Source organism: Vulpes lagopus, chromosome 7, assembly GCF_018345385.1.
Source record: "Vulpes lagopus strain Blue_001 chromosome 7, ASM1834538v1, whole genome shotgun sequence".
Lineage (NCBI taxonomy): Eukaryota > Metazoa > Chordata > Mammalia > Carnivora > Canidae > Vulpes > Vulpes lagopus.
Window position 1 is genome coordinate 54,536,802 of NC_054830.1, and position 21,856 is coordinate 54,558,657.

General features: G+C 49.7%; 1 protein-coding gene across 2 annotated transcripts in view; it reads left to right on the plus strand.

Annotated features, from left to right (window-relative positions):
- The window catches only part of NUP210 (nucleoporin 210), a 106,334-nt gene that overhangs the window by 24,583 nt on the left and 59,895 nt on the right, over positions 1-21,856 (plus strand). For both annotated transcript variants that reach the window (XM_041761489.1, XM_041761488.1), the window contains exons 5-13: positions 3,457-3,607; positions 5,378-5,510; positions 10,026-10,184; positions 10,757-10,825; positions 12,477-12,583; positions 13,597-13,737; positions 14,630-14,767; positions 15,700-15,855; positions 17,777-17,975. In XM_041761489.1, coding sequence (XP_041617423.1) covers positions 3,457-3,607; positions 5,378-5,510; positions 10,026-10,184; positions 10,757-10,825; positions 12,477-12,583; positions 13,597-13,737; positions 14,630-14,767; positions 15,700-15,855; positions 17,777-17,975 — 1,253 coding nt within the window. The remainder of the gene's footprint in view (positions 1-3,456; positions 3,608-5,377; positions 5,511-10,025; positions 10,185-10,756; positions 10,826-12,476; positions 12,584-13,596; positions 13,738-14,629; positions 14,768-15,699; positions 15,856-17,776; positions 17,976-21,856) is intronic.

Here is a 21,856-nt window from a genome sequence, read left to right on the forward strand (position 1 = left end):
AGCAGTGACAGCCCTTCCCAGGAGCAGGAGGCTATGTTCCCCAGCACTGGAGGATGCAGGTGGATTCCTTACAAGATGGGCTCGGTAGGCATCTTGACTCACTCAATCCCTCCAACAGCTGTATGGACTCCCATACCCCCATTGTTGCCATCTTTCAGACATAGAAATGAAAGTTTAAGCCATTTGTCAGGTGGGTAAGTGGTAGAGCTAGAATTTGGACTCAGATCTACATAAATATTCACTATCCAATATGATAATCACTAACCCAACCTTGGCTATTTAAATGAGATAAAATGAAAAATCCACGTCCTCAGATGTACTATGTTTCAAGTGTTTGTTAGCTATGTGGCTAGTGATTACTGCACATTGGCCAGAGCAAATGTGGACCAGAAAATCCTGTTGGCCAGTGCTGTGCAGACCCAAGGTCTGGGCTTGTATCCCCTGCTATTGCATATTGTATGCTGCATTGTCTCATGCCTTATTAATAAAATTTTAGAGTTTCTTGGGGATCCCTGGGTGGCTCTGCGGTTCAGTGCCTGCCTTTGGCCCAGGGCGTGATCCTGGAGTCCCGGGATTGAGTCCTGCGTCAGGCTTCCGGCATGGAGCCTGCTTCTCCTTCCGCCTGTGTCTCTGCCTCTCTCTCTCTCTCTATGTCTATCATGAACAAATAAATAAAATCTTTAAAAAAATAAATAAATAAAAAAGAAAGTCTCTTCTAAGGTGGGTCACTTAGATGGCTCAGTGGTTGAGCATCTGCCTTTGGCTCAGGTGATTCCGGGGTCCTAGGATTGAGTCCCACATCAGGCTTCCCCACAGGGAGCCTGCTTCTCCCTCTGCCTGTGTCTCTTCCTCTCTCTCCCTGTTTCTCATGAATAAATAAATAATCTTTATTTAAATTTATTTATTTTAAATCTTAAAAAAAAAGAATAAAGTCTCTTCTAAAGGAAGTCAGTTTTTTTAGTATTCCCTTACAGTCTTTATAAAATTTTATTTTATTTTCAGTATAATTAACATATACTATTATATTATAAAACTTGAAACTATTATATTAGTTTTAATATTTATTAATAATTAATATTTATTTAATAATTATTGAAACTATTATATTAGTTTCAAGTGTACAGTGTGGTGATTCAACAGGTATGTACATCACCTGGTGCTCATCACAACAAGGACCCTCCTTCATCTTCATTACCTATTTCCCCCATCCCCCCTCCCACCATCTTCCGTCTAGTACCCACAAGTTCTCTATAGTTAAGAGTCTCTTTCTTGGTTTGTCTCTGTCTCTCTCCTTTCTTTTTCCTTTGCTTGTTTATTTTGTTTCTTAAATCCCACATGTGAGTGAAATCATATGGTATTTGTCTTTCTCTGATGGACTTATTTCATATAGGATTATACTCTGTAGCTCCAGAGGAAGAGTTAATTTTGAAAAAAAAAATTCACAGCTATTTTCAGCCTACAGAAAAGTTGCAAGTGTAGTACAAAAAGTGGTGTCCCTCCCTGAACCATCGAGAGCCGACCTGATGTCCCTAATTATATTAGTGTACGTTTACTATCAGTAACAACATTTTCCAGCATAGCCACCATGTCATCAAAATTAGAAGATTAACACTGATGCCTACTGTCATTAGCATTCATTCAGGCCTTGCCAACCTACCCGAATTTTATCCTTCATATGAAGCAAAAAATCCAGCCAGAGTCACTTGCCGTATGTTGTCCTGTCCCTTAATCTCTATCAGCCTGGGACAGTTTTTTGTCTTTTTTTGGGGGGGGACCTCGATACTTATGAAGATTATATAGTCCAGTTATTTTGTAGAATGTCTCTCATTTTGGGATTATCCAATACTCCCTCCTGATTAGCCTCAGAGCTTTGCATTTTTGGCAGGAATATCACAGAGTTGAGCTTCTGTGTTCTCCTGATTGCATCTTATCATGATTTTGTGGGTCTATCTCTGATGATCTTCACTGTCATCACTTGCATTAGGTGGTGTCTGCTGGGGTGCCCCCACTGTGAAGTCACTGTCTTACCACTTTCTAATTAGCAAGTATTTTGTGGGGAATTAAGAGTCTGGTCTTTTATCTACACCTTTAAAAGTCCAGCTCGGGACTTTGGGGAACATCTCAGCTCAGCTCATGACTATTCTCATGGCAGACATTCTCATGCCCTGACACTGCGAGCTGGGTTGCCCTTTTGGGTCAGAGGTCTTTGGGGGGATGGGACCCTCAACCTTTGTCTGCCGAATGAGCTCTAGAATTTCTGGCATCTCATAAAGCCAGGAACATGGGCTGCGCAGTCAGAGACTTGGATTCCCATCCTGGCTGGGTTGCTTCCTGCCTGTTGGCTTTAGTCAAGAACGCAGCCCATCGGGGCATCAGCTTCCTCCTCTATCAGAAGGAGGGGATTATTGTGCCTACCTCTGAGGGCGGCTGTGTGGGTTAGCATGGTGACCAGTATTCAGAGCCCATCTCTGGGCCTGATGCACACTAGATATTCAGAAAATGCTGGTTCCCTGCCCCATTCTGTGCTGCCAGGTGTGTTTCCTGTCACAACAGCCCCCTGAGCTTCCAGGCACTCTGTACATGAGCTGAATGTTAACCAAAAATCTAAGGTGCTAAGGCATGTTGCAACCAGAGTGTCCTGGATTTTCATTAAATCCAGGATGTGACAACACCTAGTAAAACCGGGCAAGGAAATAAATCACAGCATAGTACAGCACCCGGCAGGTCTTGGGGAGAATGAAAGCGTGTCCAGTGGACTGCTCTTGTTCAAGTGGAGAGGCGGGCTAACTTATAAATCACAGGCTGCAAAAGAGACTATGGAAAGGGTCCCTCAAGCCAGCCCTGCTTCCTGCCGACCCTCCCCGGGGTCACCACATCCTGACTTCTCTTCCACCTGGGGCTTCTCCCCATGGCCTAACCCCAGGGGTGAGAAGATGGGTGTGATCCCCTCTTCCTGACACTTCAGAGGGAGGGTCATTGAGAATCATTTCCCAGTGGCAGGAACTGGCCCAGAGGTGTGGGTAGAATGTAGCAGGGAGCCCTGGGAGCCTGGTGGGCATTGCTGGCACCACCCCAGCTGGGTCCATGGTCTTGGGCCTGCTTCTTAGTTTCCCTGGGCCTCACCTGTCACATCTATGAGAGTGAAGCATTTTGACTAAACAGGTGGTCCTAATATTTCAGTGTTTACCATAATCACATGCAGATTTTGAGGAAAGGCACAGTGCCAGTCTCATGCAGACTAAGGCCTGGGCCAGAGGCCAAGAATCTGCATTTTTCATGAAGAGGTTGGCAATTCTGATGTAGGAAGAAGTTTCAGGGACACATTTCTGAGCAGCACTGGGTAGGGCACCACCACTTATTTCAGCGTCTGGCCCCTACTAGGAGGTGCCAGTAGACAGTGAATCTGTTAGGGTCTTTGCTTCCCCAATCAGGTCTGATGACACTTTCCTTTTCCAGAATTCTCACATTCTTGGAGTCTACATACATCCCTCCTTCCTACATCTCAGAGATGGAGAAGGTGGCCAAGCAGGGGGACACCATCCTGGTGTCTGGGATGAAGACTGGGAGCTCCAAGCTCAAGGCACGCATCCAGGAGGCCGTCTACAAGGTGGGACCCTTGGGCCCGGGAAGTGCTGGGCTTCCTGGGGGTGGCACCAGGCTGCCTGTTCCCACTCACGCCTGTGCACACATTTAGGAGTGGAAATGAGTTGCTCTACTGTGAAAGTTTCACTGTTCATGAAATGGGAACTTCAAGGTGTGATTCCATATTTCTATTTGTTGGGTTTGGTGTGTGGGGACCACAGCTTTTGAGAGAGGTAGTTGGAGGCCAGAGTACACCACCTCCAGAGTCACAAAGCAGTTGATGCGTTGTCACTTTTGAGGGAGTTCTAGGAGCAATGGGATGTTTATTAACTAGCTGATTTTCAGCAAATACTCTCCTGTCCCAGTGTAGGGATGCATCCAAGCATCTGGGGCTCTGAAAACACTGGGGATTTCCTGGTGTCCTCCACACTGTCTCTGAGCCCCATTTCGAGCCCTGAGATTGGTGGTCCTAGCTGTACAGGGCTCAAGCTCCTTACCTCGCTGTACCCCAAATCACCCTGGCCTCACTAGCACCTGCATGTTGTGGGCACACATCTGCCCTGCCCCTGCCTCCTTTGAACTACAACCGTGAGATCTTCCTTTTGTTCGCCTGGTTCCTAGAGCTCATGCAGGAACAGTGCAGCACTCCATCTGCCCATTGAATTTCTAAAGTGACAGATGAGAGAACTCCTCCTGATTCATTCTTTAGTGGTTTAGCTAGTAGGCCGGGGGTCCTGGAGGCTTTTAGAAGTGCGGGACATGCCATATTACAGGGGTTAGTCCTGCAGTTAGTGTTTGGAGATCATTTGCCTCTTTTTATTCTGGGCCCCCGAGCCCAGCCCGTCTACCTCTGTCCTGCCTGTTACCTGTGTGCTTCCCTGTCTGCCGTGCTGGGCCACAGAGCTGGGCCCCAGGGCTGCTTTTTTTTCTCTTTGGATGAGTCAAAGACATATTTAACTTACTAGTAAGTGAGGAAACCTTTAAGACATTACAGCTGCAGCAGAGGAGAACCCCAAGAATTTAGGAATTCTTGAAGCAGAACTGGTCAATATCCACAGGACAACAATTGACTGCACCTCCACCTGAGATGGTGTATTTGCATTTCTGTGGATGAGAATCATTTCCTTTGCCAAGTTTTCTCCAATTTGAAGAGTTGCCAGGTGGGAGCCCAGGTAGACTCTGGTAACCCGAGGGGTGCGCTGGACTCCAGACTGGTGGTCTTTCTCCCATTTCAAGTCTCCCATGTCTTTTCTTGATGAGGAGGTCACGGCATTGGGGGGTGGCCAGGGGGTTGCTGAGCACTCATCAAGGACATATATCTCTCCCCTTCTCAGGTTTGCCCTGGCCTTTGGGCTTTTGTGGGTGGCACCCCCGAGCCCCTGGTGGCCATAGTATCCATGGATACCACTCCTCACTTTTCCAGTGGTTTAACTATTATGATTGTATGTTGAGCTGTAATGTGCATAATTTAAAGTGATGTGCTCCATAGGGTTTGGCAGTAGCCACTAAACATGTGCCTAGTATATGCACAGGATTCCCCTGGGGCTTTGGGGGTCTGAAGGTATGGGGCTATGAGCATTGCCTTGTTTTTTTCACCCCTAACGTCTCTGTTCCCACATAACAATCCTGAGAAGTTCTAGATTCTTTTTCTTGACCACACTACTCGCTGTTCCCCAACCCCATCTCACTGTTTTTCAAGACCTGAGCTGAGATCAAGAGTCAGATGCTTAACTGACTGCACCACCCAAGCACAATACTCCCCCCTCACTTTTTCTATCCTCCTCTTTCTTCCAAGCATGTGCGCCCTGCGGAGGTCAGGCTGCTGATTTTGGAGAACATCCTTCTGAACCCAGCTTACGACGTTTACCTGATGATGGGAACCTCCATTCGCTACAAGGTGCAGAAGATCAGGCAAGGGAAGATTACAGGTGGGTCATGAACTCAGCATGGTAATCATGGCAGAGGCTCCCCTTTTTATGGTAAAATACACATAATAAAGTTTACCATTTTAACCATTTTTAAGTGCACAGTTCAGTGGCATCAAGTGTACTCACGTTGTGGTGCAATCATCGCCACCTTGGCTATCTGGAGCTTTGTCATCTTCCCAGAATTGAAACTGTTTCCATGGATCACTTGCTCCCCAGCCCCTGGCAGCTACCATCCTACCTTCTGTCTCTATGGATTTGACTTCTGTAGGGATCTCAAAGAAGAGGAATCCACCATATTTATCATTCTGTGACTGGCTGATTTCACTTACCCATAATGCCCTCAAGGCTCATCCTTGTTGTAGTATGTGTCAGAATTTCCTTCCTTTTTAAGGATGAATAGTATTCCACTATGTATATTAATGTTTTGTGACCAGAACACAAGATATCAAGGGTCTCAGGTATAGGAGTATCACCTGTCCAAGGGCTTTGACATGTGTTCAGGCAGGTGCCGCCCCCAGGTTGGACGGTCACTCTGTCTGTGATGCAGAGTGTTGTTTAAGAAGCATATACAGGCTTCAGTATCCAAGAAACTCGGGTTTTGTTGTATAGATGGGGCCCTGAAGGACACCGTGTCTCCTGAGAGCAGTGGATCTGATCAGAAGTTACAGTGTGGCAGAGGACTCTGCCCCTCAGGCCATGGAAGCTGAGAATGGGCCCCTTCTGGGTAGGAAGCAGGGCAGGGCCTCTTGGTCAGAGATCTGAGAGCTGTGCCCCAACCAGGGAAGGCAGTCACCATGGTAAGGGTGGGTGATTTAACGGAGAGGTCTTGAGAGCTCACCCTGAATTAGTTCAGGTGTCATAGTCCAGAGGAATGACACATCTCAAGGGACCCAGAAAACTTTGGGTTGAGTCACTGACCCTCCATAGAAGTTAAAGAGTAGAACACACAAAAGATGCCCCAGGGCCAGAAATAGGAATGCTCCCTTTTATCAGTAGGGAAACGAGATAGAAAGTTTGTTCAAAAATGATACACAGCAAAGGTCTACCATGGACAAGTCATACGGATGGAAACTCTGTCCATTTGTTTTAGATGGATTGGGCTCGTTTTCTTTTAATTGAGATATAATTCACATCACTGTTGTTTTAAACAAGGTGACTAAGCAGGGAAGTCAGGAGGGCCTTACAGGGATGTGAATTTCAGCTGCTGTCTCACATGGCATCCCTCTTTGGCTCAGAATTCTAGGTGAGAGGCCAGCCACCTGGACTTATTAGCATGCAGATCATTGTAACCCCAAATGTATTCTCTTTCTTTTTTTCTTTTTTAAGTTTTCTTTCCTTAAACATGTGATTTTCTTCTTTTCTTCCATATCTTTATTTCCTTTCTGGCTGCCTCCCTTTATTGGGTGGCTTTCTTCTTTCTTTCTTTCTTTCTTTCTTTCTTTCTTTCTTTCTTTCTTTCTTTCTTTTTTCTTTTCTTTCTTTCTCTTTCTTTCTTTTTAAAGATTTTGTTTATTCGTGAGAGACAGAGAGAGGCAGAGACATAGGCAGAGGGAGAAGCAGGCTCCCCTCAGTGAGTCTGATGCAGAACTGGATCCTTGGGACCATGGGATCACGCCCTGAGCCAAAGGCAGATGCTTAGCCACTGAGCCACCTACGTGCCCCAGGTGGCTTGCTTTCTTCCAAGCCCATTTATTGAGCACCTACTTGGTGCCATAGTCTGCTGGGTGCTGCATATGCTGCCTGGGTTCCTAGAGCACACAGCCCAGTAGCCAATCTGGTGATTACTCTGCAAACTTCTTACAGGTGGGAGCAGGTGAGGGAGAGAGGGGCCCTTGGAACTTTTAACAGGGGTATGTGTGTTCTTAATGCAGGGCAGCGTTTCCAGGGTAGGGGCAGGGCACAGATCTCCCCGCTCAGTTCTCAATCCCGTTCGTGTTTGTACTGTTTGCAGATATAGCTGGCATAGGAACCAAATTATCAGGCAGTACAAAGTGTGGGAAGGCCATGCTGATTGAGGAAATTGGTGTCTGAAAGAACTTGACAAGTGGAACGGTGGAAGTGGCAGAGAGAAAATGCACAGGGGCAGGGAGAAACACCTGTATAGGCTGGTGTCGGTGACCCAGGTATCAAAGGGTCTTGGAACCCAGCACACCCTTGAGCCATGGCTGCCCAGAACTAGCTCACGTGGGCTGTGTGAGCAGGGGCTAGAGCCAGAGGCAGGGGAGTGAGCTCCTCATCCTCCTTTACTCAGATCCACCTCTCCAGGAGCTCCATGGTCATCCCTGGAGCCTACCTGGAGTGGGTTAGGGGCATTAGAAGCACATCTGAAGGGTCAGCCAGGGTTGGGAGGGTCACAGAGCCTGTCTCCTGGAGGCATGTGGGCCTCCTGGCTTACGGAAGGGTAGCCTTGGGGATGGCCCTTTATCCTCTGCAGATGGCAGATGGGCTGTTCTGGTGCCCCAAGAACAGCCTTCCTATTTTTACAGATAGACAGTGACCCTTAGCATCTGCAAAGCCTTCGGTATTCAGTTCCTCTTACAAGTAGTGAGTTCTGCATTATAAGAGGTATTTCAGGAGTCCAACGCCCCCCCCCCTTATTTTCATTGTCTTAGGATTTTGTAATTATCTTGTGCAAGATCTTTTGAGAATCGTATATTCATTTCCCAAAATGGCCTATTCATTTGGAGAACTTTAAATAAGGGAGGAAGCTAGTATTTCATGAAGCAGTATAAAGTACTACTTTATTGAGCAATGGCATTATTTTATTATGGCATGGATCTTCCATGCACTGCTGCCATATTATGAACACAGCCCAGGTCGGCTGGGCTTCCACCATGTAGAGGACAAGGAGATGGTCTGTGTATACACTAGGGATTCTCAGTTCCAGCGTGCACTGGAATCACCCAGAGGGCCTGTTCAAACCCAGAGCACTGGGCCCAGAGTTAGGTTCAGCAGCTCTGGGGTGGGCCCAGTCATTTGTAGTTGGCATGTGTTGCTGATGGTCCAGGGCCCACACTTTGAGAACCTGCTGCTCCAGGGCAAATTTTTGGGGACTTACTACAACACACAAAAGACACCCTAACACAGGAAGTGGACCGGTTGCCTCCCTTTTTGAGTTCCCATCAGAATTCTTGGGAATTCTGAAATTCCTCCTGGCCCTTGTGCTGGATGCCTCCTGTGGCAGGTCCTGAGCTGGGACCAGAGAGGAATGGTGAGGAGGGGTGCTGTCTGTGCCTCTTGGTGTTCTCTCTTCTTTCTCTTGCTGGGGTGCAGGGACATGGCCACCACACCTGCAGGCTCTGTGAGCAGGTGGCTTGGTAGGAAATTTGACAGACCAGGAAGGGTCATGTAACAGTGCATCTGAAACTAATGATGCATTGTATGTTGGTTTGTTGAATTTAAATTAAAAAATAATAAAGAGGGACACCTGGGTGGCTCAGCGGCTGAGCATCTGCTTTTGGTCCAGGATGTGATCTTGGGGTCCTGGGATCGAGTCCTACATTGGGCTCCTCTGCCTGGGTCTCTGCCTCTCTGTGTGTCTCTCATGAATAAATAAATAAAACCTTTAAAAGAAAAAAGTAATAAACAACAGTACTCCTGCTCTCTTTGGCTTGAATCCCAGCTCTGCCACTCCCCACTATAGGACCTCCAACGGACTTCTTGTCCCAGTTTCCACAGCACCACCATCTTGAAGGCGTGGGCATCAGCAGTACCCGTTTCAAGGGTGGTTGTAGGATAGAATGAGGGTGATGTGCACATAAAACACCAGTCACAGTCTTGCCACGTCTTAATTTTGTGGTCAGCAATAGCCATTTATATCAAAAGCATCCGTGATCATTACCCCTAGGGTGTAGAAGATTGACGCAGAAGTGGTGGGTTTTGTAGGACCCATTATTTCCTGGGGAAATCGTTTTTCATGCTGGCCCAGATTGAGTGACTTCAACATGACACAGCAGAGAAACATTGATGGATGGTGAGGATAGCAACAGAGAAAATTCTTTGCAAATCCTAGACTGAGCTCCCCAAACCCGGTTGGGAAGCCATGGATTGGTACTCTTTTGGAACCCCCCAGAGGCTTTATGGCTCCCGTGAGCCCCATCCTGGGCCCCTTAGTGCAGCAGCAGAATTCATTGAACTCCTGTATTCTGCAGGTAGTCTGCAATTGGCGTCAGAGGCTGTGCTTAATTAAAAAAAAAAAAAAAAGTAGTTTATGGCAATCACTAAAAAAACTGATTGCTTCTGAAAATTCATGGAGAGTGTCAGTTTTGTCCACAGGCATGGAGAATATGTTAAATTTTAAAGTGTTGAGAAAATTGTAACACTGTATGTTAACTATACTGGAATTTTTAAAAAGTGTTGAAACTTAGCAAGAAAAAAAAAAAAAAGAAAAATCAAGCAGTAGTACTCATAGCTGGGTCCAGGGATTTGGAGTGGGACAGGCATACTGGTTTCTAATGTTTCCTCTCTTTGCCCTTGTCTCCCCAACTTTGTGCCTCTTTGGTTCTGGGCGGCTAGAGCTGTCAATGCCTTCCGAGCAGTATGAGCTCCAGCTTCAGAACAGCATCACGGGCCCTGAGGGAGATGCGGGCCGGCCCGTGGCTGTGTTGGACCAGGACACGTCGATGGTCACCGCAGTGCAGCTGGGACAGAGCAGCCTGGTTCTCAGCCACAGGAGTATCCTTTGCCCCTGGCCGATCTGCAAGTACATATGGGTGTCCTGTGCAGGAGATCTGCTGTTTGGAAGTCATTTTTTTCTTCCTGAAAGCTTGGCGAGGCTAAAAATAACCCTGTTTTCCCTCAAGGTCTGAAAATCAGAAAGAACCAAAATAGCAACATGGCTGTATGGAATCACTTACCTCTGTGGAGAGGCTCTGGGATGGGAAGTGGTGGCAAGAGCAGAGCTTCACTCCTCTCTCCTCACTCCTCGCCTCCAGAACCTTCTCTGGCATGACCATCCTCATCTGAGGGGCCTGGCCAAGGCTCTTTTCCCTGTGGGTTGTCTGTCCTAGACTTATTCGTGCGATTTCCAGTGTCCCTTGGAGAGATCCTCCTCTGCTAGTGTAGGAAGAGTGGCGTGGCCTCTGATTCTGGAACTCGGCTTCATTGTACTTGGCCTCAGGCAAGGGGGTTTTCATCCTCTCTCCTACACCTGTGATGTCTTGATGGTAATCAAGCCATCCATACCAAGCTGAATGCTGCCAGCTGGTCTGTTTTCCTTCTGTTTTGTTCCTTAAGTGAGAATTCAGGTATCCGCATGCAGGGTGCTTCCAGGTTACCCAACAGCACCATCTACGTGGTTGAACCTGGATACCTGGGTGAGTTTGGTCATCATGTGTCCTCCTGGATGTTATTTATAGGAGTTAAAATTATCTTAAGACTGTTAAAACGATTTACAGGAGGAGTTAAACAAAATGAATAGAGGCAACAGCTCCCCAGAAAATGCTTCACACTGGCCTGCTCGGCCAGTTCTCGCCAGGGCTGCTCCCCAGTCCTTCCTGCATGATGTGCAGAAAAAGCAGAGGGCAGGCCAGGGTCAGGGTGGGGGGACAGCTCCAGAGGGGGAGAACGAGACACTCATCGAAGTCTCAGTGGAGAGGAAGGGGAGGCCGTCGACCAAGAGAGGAGGGGAAGAGTCTGAAGTCATGGAGGACCCATGTGGGCAGAGCCAGGGCTCAAGAGCTGCTGGAACTGATGCTGCTTGGGAGATACCCAGGACATACATGTCGCCCCAGGTCATAGAGGCCATGCTCCCTTTGAGTTTCCTTATGAGTTGACTCACCTGTTGAGTGTACTGAATTGGTTCGGGCAAGAGAACATTTGACCGAGATGCAGCAAAGTCCCTTAAGTCCTCTTGTTAGCTGCCAGGTGAGCTTGCTGTTTGGGGCAGACCTGAGTTGACAATGTAGCAACACCAGGCAGGGTAGCCCTGTGGGCCTTAGGAGCTTCATTTATTCAGAAAGACTTTCTTGCTACCTTTTCTTCTGTCTGGCCTAGGCTGGGCCCTGGGATTCTGGAGGAAGGAAGCTTAGGTCCTCGTGCTTGGTTTTGCCAGGAGAGAGCAGGGTAAACAGATGGTGATGGGACAGTGGTAAAGGTGAGTGCAGAAGAAGGGCTTCTGGGAGATGATATTTGAGGCAGGTGTTTCACTGAAGCTGCTCCTTTGTAGGTAGGTCAGCCTGGCAGAGGTAACAGCTTGGCAAGGCTGTGGTGAGAAAGCACATGGCCTCATGGGGCTCAGCGAGCACCTGGTGCGGCATTGTGTGGGAGCACAGCCAGAGGCTGAGGAGGGAGGGCCACACACACGGGTAGAATGCTCAGTGCCAAGACCTACTGTGGACTCAGAGCATTAGTGACTATAGATTCAGCGTGTAGACCTACTGTGGATTCAGAGGGTAGACTCACTGGATTCAGATGTAGATGCACTGTGGATTCAGATAGAGACTTACTGGATTTGGAGCACAGACTCCCTGGATTTGGAGCACAAACTCATTGTGGATTCAGAGTGTAGACCCACTGTGGTTTCAGATATAGATTCACTGTGGACTTAGAGTGTAGACTCTGCACTGTGGACTCAGACGGTAGACCCATTGTGGACTCAGCAGAGACTCACTGTGCATTCTGAGTGCAGACCTATTGTGGATTCAGTTCATACAACTACTGTGGATTCAGAGTCTAGACCTCTAGACCTTCAGTGGACAGGTTCAAGTCTGAATGAGCCCTTGAGTGGTCAATGTGGGATATGCTCAGGGTGGTGCTGGAGAAGCCGAGAGCTCACCTCAGGTTCTGCGGGCTCAGGGCTGATGGTGGGCAGTAGATCTCACCGTGATGAGCAGCTGTCCTTTCTCCTTGGAGGAGTGCAGGCGAGCAGCGGTGGAGTCCTACAGGTGTGCCTGCTACCATTCTCTTCCTCAGCGGTATGCCCCTGTGGCCTAAGAGGTCAGGCTTTGTTGCTTGCCTGTTTTGTAGGGTTCACAGTCCACCCTGGTGACAGGTGGGTGCTGGAGACGGGCCGCCTGTACGAAATCACCATTGAGGTGCTTGACAAGTCCGGCAACAAGGTCTACCTGTCAGACGTGAGTGCCTGCCTTGGGTTCTGGTGGGGTGTCAGTGTGGAATTTATCTCCTGGAGCAGCCCCCAAAGCTGTGGGGCCCCCATGCAGGCAAGCCAAGTCACTCATTCCTGGTGGTGCTGCAGGGTCCCTGGGAGACAGCACTGTGACATCCCTGGGGCCTCTCAAGACTTTGTGAACCTGTGAGTCTGCACCCCCAGCCCTACCCCTGCAGGGCCAGAGTGGGGAGAGGGGGCCGCAGGCAGCACTGTTCAAGGAGGCAGTGATGGGGGAGCAGCACCCACCAGCTGCCTTCCTGCTCCCTTGTCATTAGCCTGAGGTTTCATGGTGCTGAGAATCCATCTCTTCCTGCTCTACGGAGGATCAGGACCCTTCCTGGCCTTTCCCTGCAGGGCCATGAATACCTAGAACTCTGTCCGGAAGTCCCAGATGACCTAGGCCAATCCTAGTTAGCTCTCTGGCTCTAGAAAGGAACGGCAGACGTTGGCAGAGGGAGGGGAGTCTCAGCATGTTTTGACCCTTCATGAGAGGTTTCCAGGATCATCAGTTTGAACATCTGGAACCTTACTAGTGGCATTGAGGTTTTAGAAGGAGGTAAAGGTCCCGTTGGGCAGCATAGCAGGTCATTGCTTTCCTTATGTTTTTGAACAGAGACTAATTGATCACCATTTTGGGGGAGCGGGGAAGCTCTCACAGATACTGATGACCTTTTCTTGTGTTTGGTGCTTTCCTCGTTGGGCTCTCAGGGTCTGAGAATGCCAACGACAATAGGCTTTGGGTTCCCGTCAGCACCACATGGGTGATCACAGCAGGAGCGCTAGGTCATCAGGCCGTGCAGGGAGGAGACAAAGGCCAGAGTGGTCAGAGTTCAGTTCTAGGGCTTTGGCTAACTCGTCTACTGGTTTTGGAAGCCTCTGCCTGGCTGCTCTTTGTGGGTCACGTTGCTCCTTTCCTGCATTCTGACTTCCTGACTCATCCCAGAAACACCTCTCTCTCCCATCTTGCGTCTCTTCCAGAATATTCGCATTGAAACCGTGCTGCCTCCTGAGTTCTTTGAGGTGCTCGCTTCTTCCCAGAATGGGTCATACCATCATGTCAGGGCAACAAAGAAGGGCCAGACAGCTATCGAGGCAGCCTTCACCTCTGTGGTGGACCAGGCAAGTTGGCAGCTCGCTCTCTCTGCCCCCCGTGCCCTTCCAGGCTGAACATGAGCTCCGGAGAGTCGGGGGCCCCAAGTTCAGCCTGGCCCGCTGCTCTCATGGGCACTGTGGGGGTTGCCTCCCATCTGGGCTCACAGGGTGGGCCGGACATCTGGGTGTCTGGTGGCAAGACTTTGGGCTTTCCTTGTCTCCTGTGTTCACATGGCATGCCCCTCTTCCTTTACCCTTTGGCAGCCTCTGTAAAGGTGAGCCTGCCCTCCTGGAATTGGGGCAGAAACCCTGTTGGGGAGACAGTGTTGGGCCAATGTGTCTAGCTGTGTGGCTTTTAGGAACCATGAGCATCCCTTTGGCTGTTTTAGCTACTAGGGTCCTTCAGAGTCTTTTCACTTTCCCGCTTTATTTAAAAGACCAGTTCTAGGTGTGAGCAGTTTTTAACTGATAGGAGCATTGGCATGGGCGTTCTCATCTTCCCACCCTGCACAAAACCTGTCCCGGACCTGTAGGGGGCAGCAGAAAGAATGGCCTGCGGGTCAGGCAGCAGTTCCTACCAATCACTTCAGCTCTGGGGGCTTTGGGCAAGTGGCTGTAGGGCCCCATGCCTCAGTTGCCCCAGCTGTGAAGTGGGATACCCACATCACCCCATCTGGGGTGCTGTGAGGTTGAAGTCAAGCAGCATTTACTTGAGTGACTATTACAGAGCCATGGAACGCTGTCTCCATGGAGACTGAGAAGGCTGCAGGGTATTTAGCATCTTCCTTCCTGCTCCCCGACAATCACAGAATCTCTCTGTGATCTGATCTCCAGGGAGGGGCGGGGGGCCTGCTTGACTGGGAAAACTTCTGATGACCTGGTTGTCATGGTGACATGCAGCACCCTCACCCCCTTGTAGGACGGAGGGGTCCACACATTACAGGTACCTGTGTGGAACCAGCAGGAGGTAGAAATTCACATCCCCATAACCCTCTATCCGAGCATTTTGACGTTTCCGTGGCAACCAAAGACCGGCGCCTATCAGTACACGATAAAGGTAACTGTGACACCCCACATCTGGGTACATTCCTTTGGGTGTTTCCATGGGTTTGGGGCTTTTCACCTGCTCTGTTCCTTTTAATATTACTTTCTAGTGATTGGAGAGAATTTAAAATTGGAGTTTTATGCTTTTTATACTTTCTGGGGTTTGTATCACAGCATTATATTTTGGTAATTGAAAAAAAAAAACCCTGAAAAACAGAAAAAGAAAGCATAATAAAGAAAACCTAGAACAGATTTAACTTTTGCCTTCATTTTTTTTTTTTTTTGTAAAAAAAAAAAAAAAAAGTGGTTTCCTAAAAGCAGTAGAACTACCCCTGGAGGAAAAAAATGTGAGATTTGAGGGAAGAATATCTCTAGCTCTGTCTCCAATATTCCCCTTGCCCACCTGGCCGTGGTTGGCAGGGGCTGACTCCCATGGGGGCTTGAGCCCCTGTGGCCAATCATGTCCCCATCAGTCCCCACTGCCTCCCTGGCAGTGATGACTGTCACGGGACCAGCTGCCTGTTCACTTAGGTGTGTCCCCTCTCTTGGGATCTGGGGTGGTAGCCCTGGCTTGGGGAAGCCGCTGGACTGTCTCTGCTTCATGGTGGATGACTAGGGGCGGCAGGGGTGCATGCCAGGAGGGAGCTTCTTGCGCCTGGGTGTGTGGCCCACTCCAGTGTAGGTTCTCCCAGGTCTGGGGCCACTGCCGGGGTCACGTGCATATGTGTGTGTCAGCCACAAGGCCCCCAGAATCTGGGGAACAGAAACAAGGCAGGGTGGAGAGAATGAGGTGGGGAGGGGGCCTCCAACCAGATGTAAGCCTGATAGCCATGGTCTTCCGTGGGGTCTGCCCATGCGAGCCAGAGAGTGAGTGTGAATGTGTGATGGAAAGAGACGGCCAGAGAGACCAGGCAGGTGGGCTGACACGATGGTTTTCCTCTCCAGGCCCACGGTGGGAGTGGGAACTTCAGCTGGTCTTCGTCGAGCTACGTGGTTGCCACAGTCACTGTCAAGGGTATGATGACCACAGGCAGTGACACTGGACTCAGTGTGATCCAGGCACATGACGTGCAGAACCCACTGCACTTCGGGGAGATGAAGGTGAGGTCTCGGCCCCGGAGGCTCAGGATGGTGGTCTCTAGCCGCCTACTCTCATCTAGCCCTCAGGCTTAAGCACTTCGGCCCTCAGTCTTGTATTTGGTGTTGGTGGTGGGCAGGAGTGTGGGGGTCAGGCCCTAGCCCTGCCCTTGAGGAGTGCACGTCACAGCCAAGAATGGGACCAGAAGGGCCAGGGTCAGCATAGTTGGAATTTACTGGAAGGAGGGTCAGGGAACACAGAACACATGAGATCCTCAAAAGAGTCATTCTAGAAAACTCAGACCTGAAAGGTATGAATCTCCACATCGGAAGGGCCACTGAATGTTGGTGAATTCACAGTGAAAGGGAGACCCCAGACTCTGTGAGGCCTGACTCTGACTCCTTTCCTTTCCCTGTACTGGGTTCCCTTCATCTTTCCCTGTACTGGGTTCCCTTCATCTGGCTCTTGACCCCAGGTGATGCGGGACTGACTCACTAAGCACAGGCCTGGGGTGGAGTGGTCACCTGTGGCTGAGCCTCTGCCAGCCTACCTCGGCCTCCTGACTTCCTGACCCTGACCTCAGCCTGCCTCTGCTACTTCATTTAGGGCAGAAGTCAAAGTGCCATGTGCAGTGCGTCCAGTCCCGACCTGCTCTTATATTGTTTGGGACATGGAGGGACAGGTTATTCTAGTCTTTTTTTTTTTTTTAAAGATTTTATTTATTTATTCATGAGAAACAGAAAGACAAGAGAAGTAAAGAGACCAGCAGAAGGAGAAGCAGGCTCCATGCAGGGAGGCTGATGTGGGACTTGATCCCAGGTCTCCAGGATCATGCCCTGGGCCGAAGGCAGCGCTAAACCACTGAGCCACCCGGGCTGCCCTATTCTAGTCTTTTTATTTGGATCTGCATAGACACACACACACACACACACACACACACACACACACACATACACACACATGCACACCCCTGTCTAAAGATTGATCTCATTCTCATGTAAAAGAGTCATGAATGAGACCCTGTAGCTATAGCATAACTGTCAAATATGTGGACTGTGACCACCTTGCTCCCCCTCAAGCTTCTTTATCTCGTTAAATGCGCTACCTCTCACCCAGCTGCTCAGCCAGAAGTCTGAGGACTGTTCCTTGAGAGACAGTGTGTGTAACAGTTAGAGCTTGGTTTCTGGAGCCAGGCTGCCCAGTCCAGACCCCACTGTGCTTGGGCAAGTCCCTTCACCTCCTGTGCTAGGTTCTTCATCATGTAGAGATTATGTAGTAGAATCTGCTTAACAAATAGGCTGAGGGGATTGAATTTAGAAATGTTTTTAGAACAGAACCTGGAGGGCAGCCCAGGTGGCTCAGCAGTTTAGTGCCGCCTTCAGCCCAGGGCATGATCCTGGAGACCCGGGATCGAGTCCCACATCAGGCTCCCTGTGTGGAGCCTGTTTCTCCTTCTGCCTCTCACTCTCTCTCTGTATGTCTCTCATGAATAAATAGATAGAATCTTTAAAAAAAAAAAAAAAAAAAGAACAGAATCTGGAGTGTGGAAAGTTTTATTTTATAGAAGTGTTAGCTGTAGGTGATGACGCCTCTCATGCTGTCCTGTGGCCTTTATATTCCTCCAGCATGCTGAGCTGGCACATGCCTCAGGACCTTTGCACAGACTGTCTCCTCTTCCCACAACACTTCTTCCCCATGCTTCTGTCTGGCTGCCTCTGACATGCCTCTCCGGTCAGAGCTCCTACCTCACCTTATCAGAGGGGCCTTCCCTGACAGCTCTGTCACTGAAATCTTTCCTGTCTCCAGCACACATATTCCCCAGGCTCAGTCTCCTCACTGATGTGTCCTCAGTGCCTAGTGCACGGCATCTCTTAGTAAATACTGCTGCGGGCCCTTCGTCACCTGTGGAGCCTGATGACCCCAGTCCATGTCCTTGCCCTCTAGGTATATGTGATTGAGCCCAGCAGCATGGAGTTTGCCCCGTGCCAGGTGGAGGCACGTGTGGGCCAGACCTTGGAGCTGCCCCTGAGGATCAATGGCCTCATCCCTGGCGGGGCCAACGAAGTGGTCACCCTGAGTGACTGCTCCCATTTTGACTTGGCGATTGAGGTGGAGAACCAGGGTGTGTTCCAGCCGCTCCCAGGTAAGCCAGCATTGATGAGCGGGTGCCAGATGGTGGGTCAGGCCAGACCACCTATGTTCTCAATGTGGGCTGCCCTAGATTTCCTAAATGGAGGTCTTGAGCAGCGGTGGAGCAGGGGTGGGGTTTGGAGTGGGGGGGTCACAGCCTAAAGAATGGTATCTGTCCCCTTGTCCACCATTAGCAATGGTCTGGTCTGTCTGGCTCTTGTGCACCATGTGACCTGTCCCTGGGCCTTCAGAGCCTCAGGCTCCACATCTCTAAAATGAGCATCATCCTAAATAGAATTGCATGTCCTAGTGCCCACAACAGCGTCCAGAATGTAGTAGATGCTCAGAATACCTTGTCGATAGGGATCTTGGCTAGTGACAGGATCCTGACACCTTGGTGGCATGCAAGGTCTGACCCCCTGAGCAGTCGAAGCCATGCACACTGATCTTTCCTCTCTGGCATGCCCATCAGGGTTTCAGCGGTGGTATCGGTGGTGATGATGGCAGTTAGTTCAAGGAACATCACCTTGCCAGGCGTGGAGTGAGCACTTGGTGTGCGTGACTCCTCAGACTTCTGGCAGTGGGAGGCGGAGCTGTGGTTGGGCCATGTATTATGTGAAGAGACTGGGGCTGCCTAGCTGCCCAAGGTCACACAGGGGCACGGGTGGGATGGGATAGACCCGGGTGGGTCTGACACTGTGAAACCTTTGTTCCCTGAGAAATGGTGCCTCCCAGGAGAGTCAGCCAGGGGCAGCAGGGGGATTCCTCTGTGGACCAAGAAGACCCAAGGACTGACCATCTGTTGAGGGAGGAGTAAGGTTTGGGCAGGTGGGCAGGGTTTCTGTGGTCAGGGCCCAGAGGTGGGCATATCCGTAGGACATGGGCACTTATAGTGGCCCTGGGAAGGGAACCTTTTGAATCATGAATCATGAAGGGCTTGGACTTCAGAGTCTAGGCAGTGGGGAGACACTGTTGTTTGTTGAGCAGAGACTTTGAGAAGCTCAACTGGCAGAGGTATTTGTAGGATCATCTACAATGCCAAGCAGCTTCACATGCACCTGCTATAGCTGTAGTTACCTGTGGAGCTGTGTGAACCCGCAGCCACACAGAAGAAGGAGGAAGTGTCTCTGAAAGCAAACCACATTCTTCCTTTCTTGGAGGGTGCTGCTGTGCTCTCTCTGACCATCCAGGAAGAACAGCTTTATGGAAATTTAAGTGTCCTCAGTGAAGCAGCCATTTAGGATGGAGGACAACATCAGCATTGAGGGAGAGAGAGAGACCTGCTGATGTCAAGACAGGAGCCTGCTCCCTGTGTGTCACCCCTGACAAGTGTCTGAGGGATGAGTCTGCAGGCTGTGGCCCCAGGCACTGGGTCAGCACCCGGGAGGTTCTGGGAGTGAGGACAACATTGGGAGTTCTACAGCTATGGGTCTGAGCGTCACTTCTTCCACATACTGGCTGTGTGATGGTGGACAAGCTGCCCAATGTCTCTGAGCCTCCACTTCTCTGTGGATAAAATGGGGATCCTAGCTCCTCACTTGCTGTGAGAGTTACAAACGAATGTCCCTCAGCCCAGTGCGGAAGCATTTTTCAAGGAGTTTGGTTCTGAATGGCGGCCAAGACCAAAACCCTGTGGCATCAAAATTTCCCTTAGGAAGCCCCTGAAATGTCCCTCAGTGTAGACTTGGGGTGGCTTTGTGAAGCCTCTGTGGAGGGTCCAGGTCATCTGAGAGGTATGTGTCTTACAACCTGTAGCCTAGTCTGGGCAGAGAGATGCTGGTGTCATGGAAACCATGTGGGAGTAGAGACCAGATTGAGTGACATCTATCTGGGGCGTAGGAGGCTTAGAGGTGATCCCCACATGAGGTTTCCTTTTCTGTCTGTCTCAGTTTCATGCCCAGGTAGGGAGGATGTGTGTTGTGACCCAGGTCACGGTTCTTAGGAAGGGGCAGCCCCAGGTCCCTAGCACCATCTGGGTCAGTTTGGAACCCCACCTTCTTCCCATTGGAGTTGGCTGCTGGGACCTCATTTCCTCCTTGTCCTCCTTGAAGGCGCCCTGAAAGCCCTGTGACTGTAGGCACTGCCTCTGCTGGAGCCTCAGGGCTTTGGGCTTGGCTAGAATCAGCACCCAGGGTAGCCACACCTTGGCTCTTGCTCTGCCCTGGCCCCTTCTGGAGCCTCGGCCAGTTTTCAGCAACCTAGTCACTGAGCATCTAATAAGCGCCATGCTCTGGGGGTTCTTGCTAACCATGAGAGGCATGGTGTTGCCCTAAGGGGCCATATAGCCCTGCAAGACCCATGATTCCATGGGCAGTGTGGTGCCTGGGACAGGGTGTACCTGTGGGTGAGTGTAGGTCCCAGGAGTTCTGTCCTCAGCAGAAACGTACAGAAGATGGGTGCCTAAACCAGTGTGGGGACGTCTGGGAAGATAGAGGAAATGTGAGTTGAACCTGAAGGATGAGAGAGAAGAGACCAGGAGTGTTCTGAGGAGTGGGAAGAGTATATGAAGAGCCAGAGACCACAGAGGGAGTGGCATGCTCCACTCCACAGTGCGAGTGGCCTCTCATTGCCACGGCTGAGGTCACAGGATGGGGTGGGAGGCAGAGGGCATCACGCCCAGGAGGCTCCTCGGCTGTGCGTCAGAACCTTCCTCCGAGCCACGCAGAGGACCTGGCATCCTGTCTCATCATTCAAGGCCGTGTCCAGAAAAGCATTTGCTCAGACTCTGAGCCCACCTGGAAGTCAGCACGGTCCTCAGACCTAGCATTTCCATATTTGCTGTGTGTAGTTATGGCCACAAATAGGCCCATTTGGCAGACTTGCAGTTTTCCAGAGCTGATGGGCTCTGTGCGTGGGCCCTATAGCCCACCCTTTCCGCGGTGTAGGGATTTCTGCCTAGGGCACAGCACGCCCTGCTCCTTGATCGCCCCAGCCTGGAAATAACCCCACAGCACGCCCTGCTCCTTGATCGCCCCAGCCTGGAAATAACCCCAGTGCTTTTCAGCTGGTGAATGGATGAGCAAACCATGGAACATCCTTGCAATGGAATACTCAGCAGTAAAGAGGAACCAGCTATTGATCATGCCATACCATAGATGAATTCCAAAAACATGTTGCGTGAAACCAGCCAGATGCAAAGAGCCCACTTCATTGATGTGCATTGTGAGGCAGACCAATTTACATGGAGAGAGACTGGTCATGGATGTGGAGTTTCATTTTAGGAGATGAGATGTTCTCAAATTAGTGCTGATAGCTACAGAACTCTAGGTTAAAAGCCACTGAACTGTATGTGCCCTCTAAATGGGTGAACCTGTGGTTTGTGAGTTATAGTTCAATAAAACTATTATTTAAAAAAAAAAAACAAAATTAAACTATGGTGAAAAAAATCAGAATGCCATAGTGGTTGCTTCTAGGGAAAGGATGAGCAGGGATGGCCTGAGGAGGAACAGGAGGGAACCATGGGGGCAGGTCATGTCCTGCATCTGGGTAGAGGTTTGGGTTTCACGGGTGGATGTGTTTGTGTGAACTCATGGTGTGGTCTGTTTAAGATTTATGTCTCTCACTCTGTAAATTTGACCTTAAGAAAACAAGAACCGAAAAAAAGAAAAAAAAACAAGAACCGTGAGGAAATACTGAACTGCAGATAATTATGTGTGTCTAAAGCATTTAGAATGAAGTGTGCTGATGCCTGCAACTTGCTTTTAAATGCATTAAAAAATAAGATCAGCTGATGGATGGGTAGGGGGATGGATTGATACACAGTAAGAGAAATAGAGCGAAATGTTCATTGTAGAATCTAGGGGATGGGTGTGTGGGGTTTCACAGTAAGATTTTTTTTCTAAATGAAAAAAAAAAACCAGTAAGATGTCATTACACTCCTTCTAGAATGGCTTT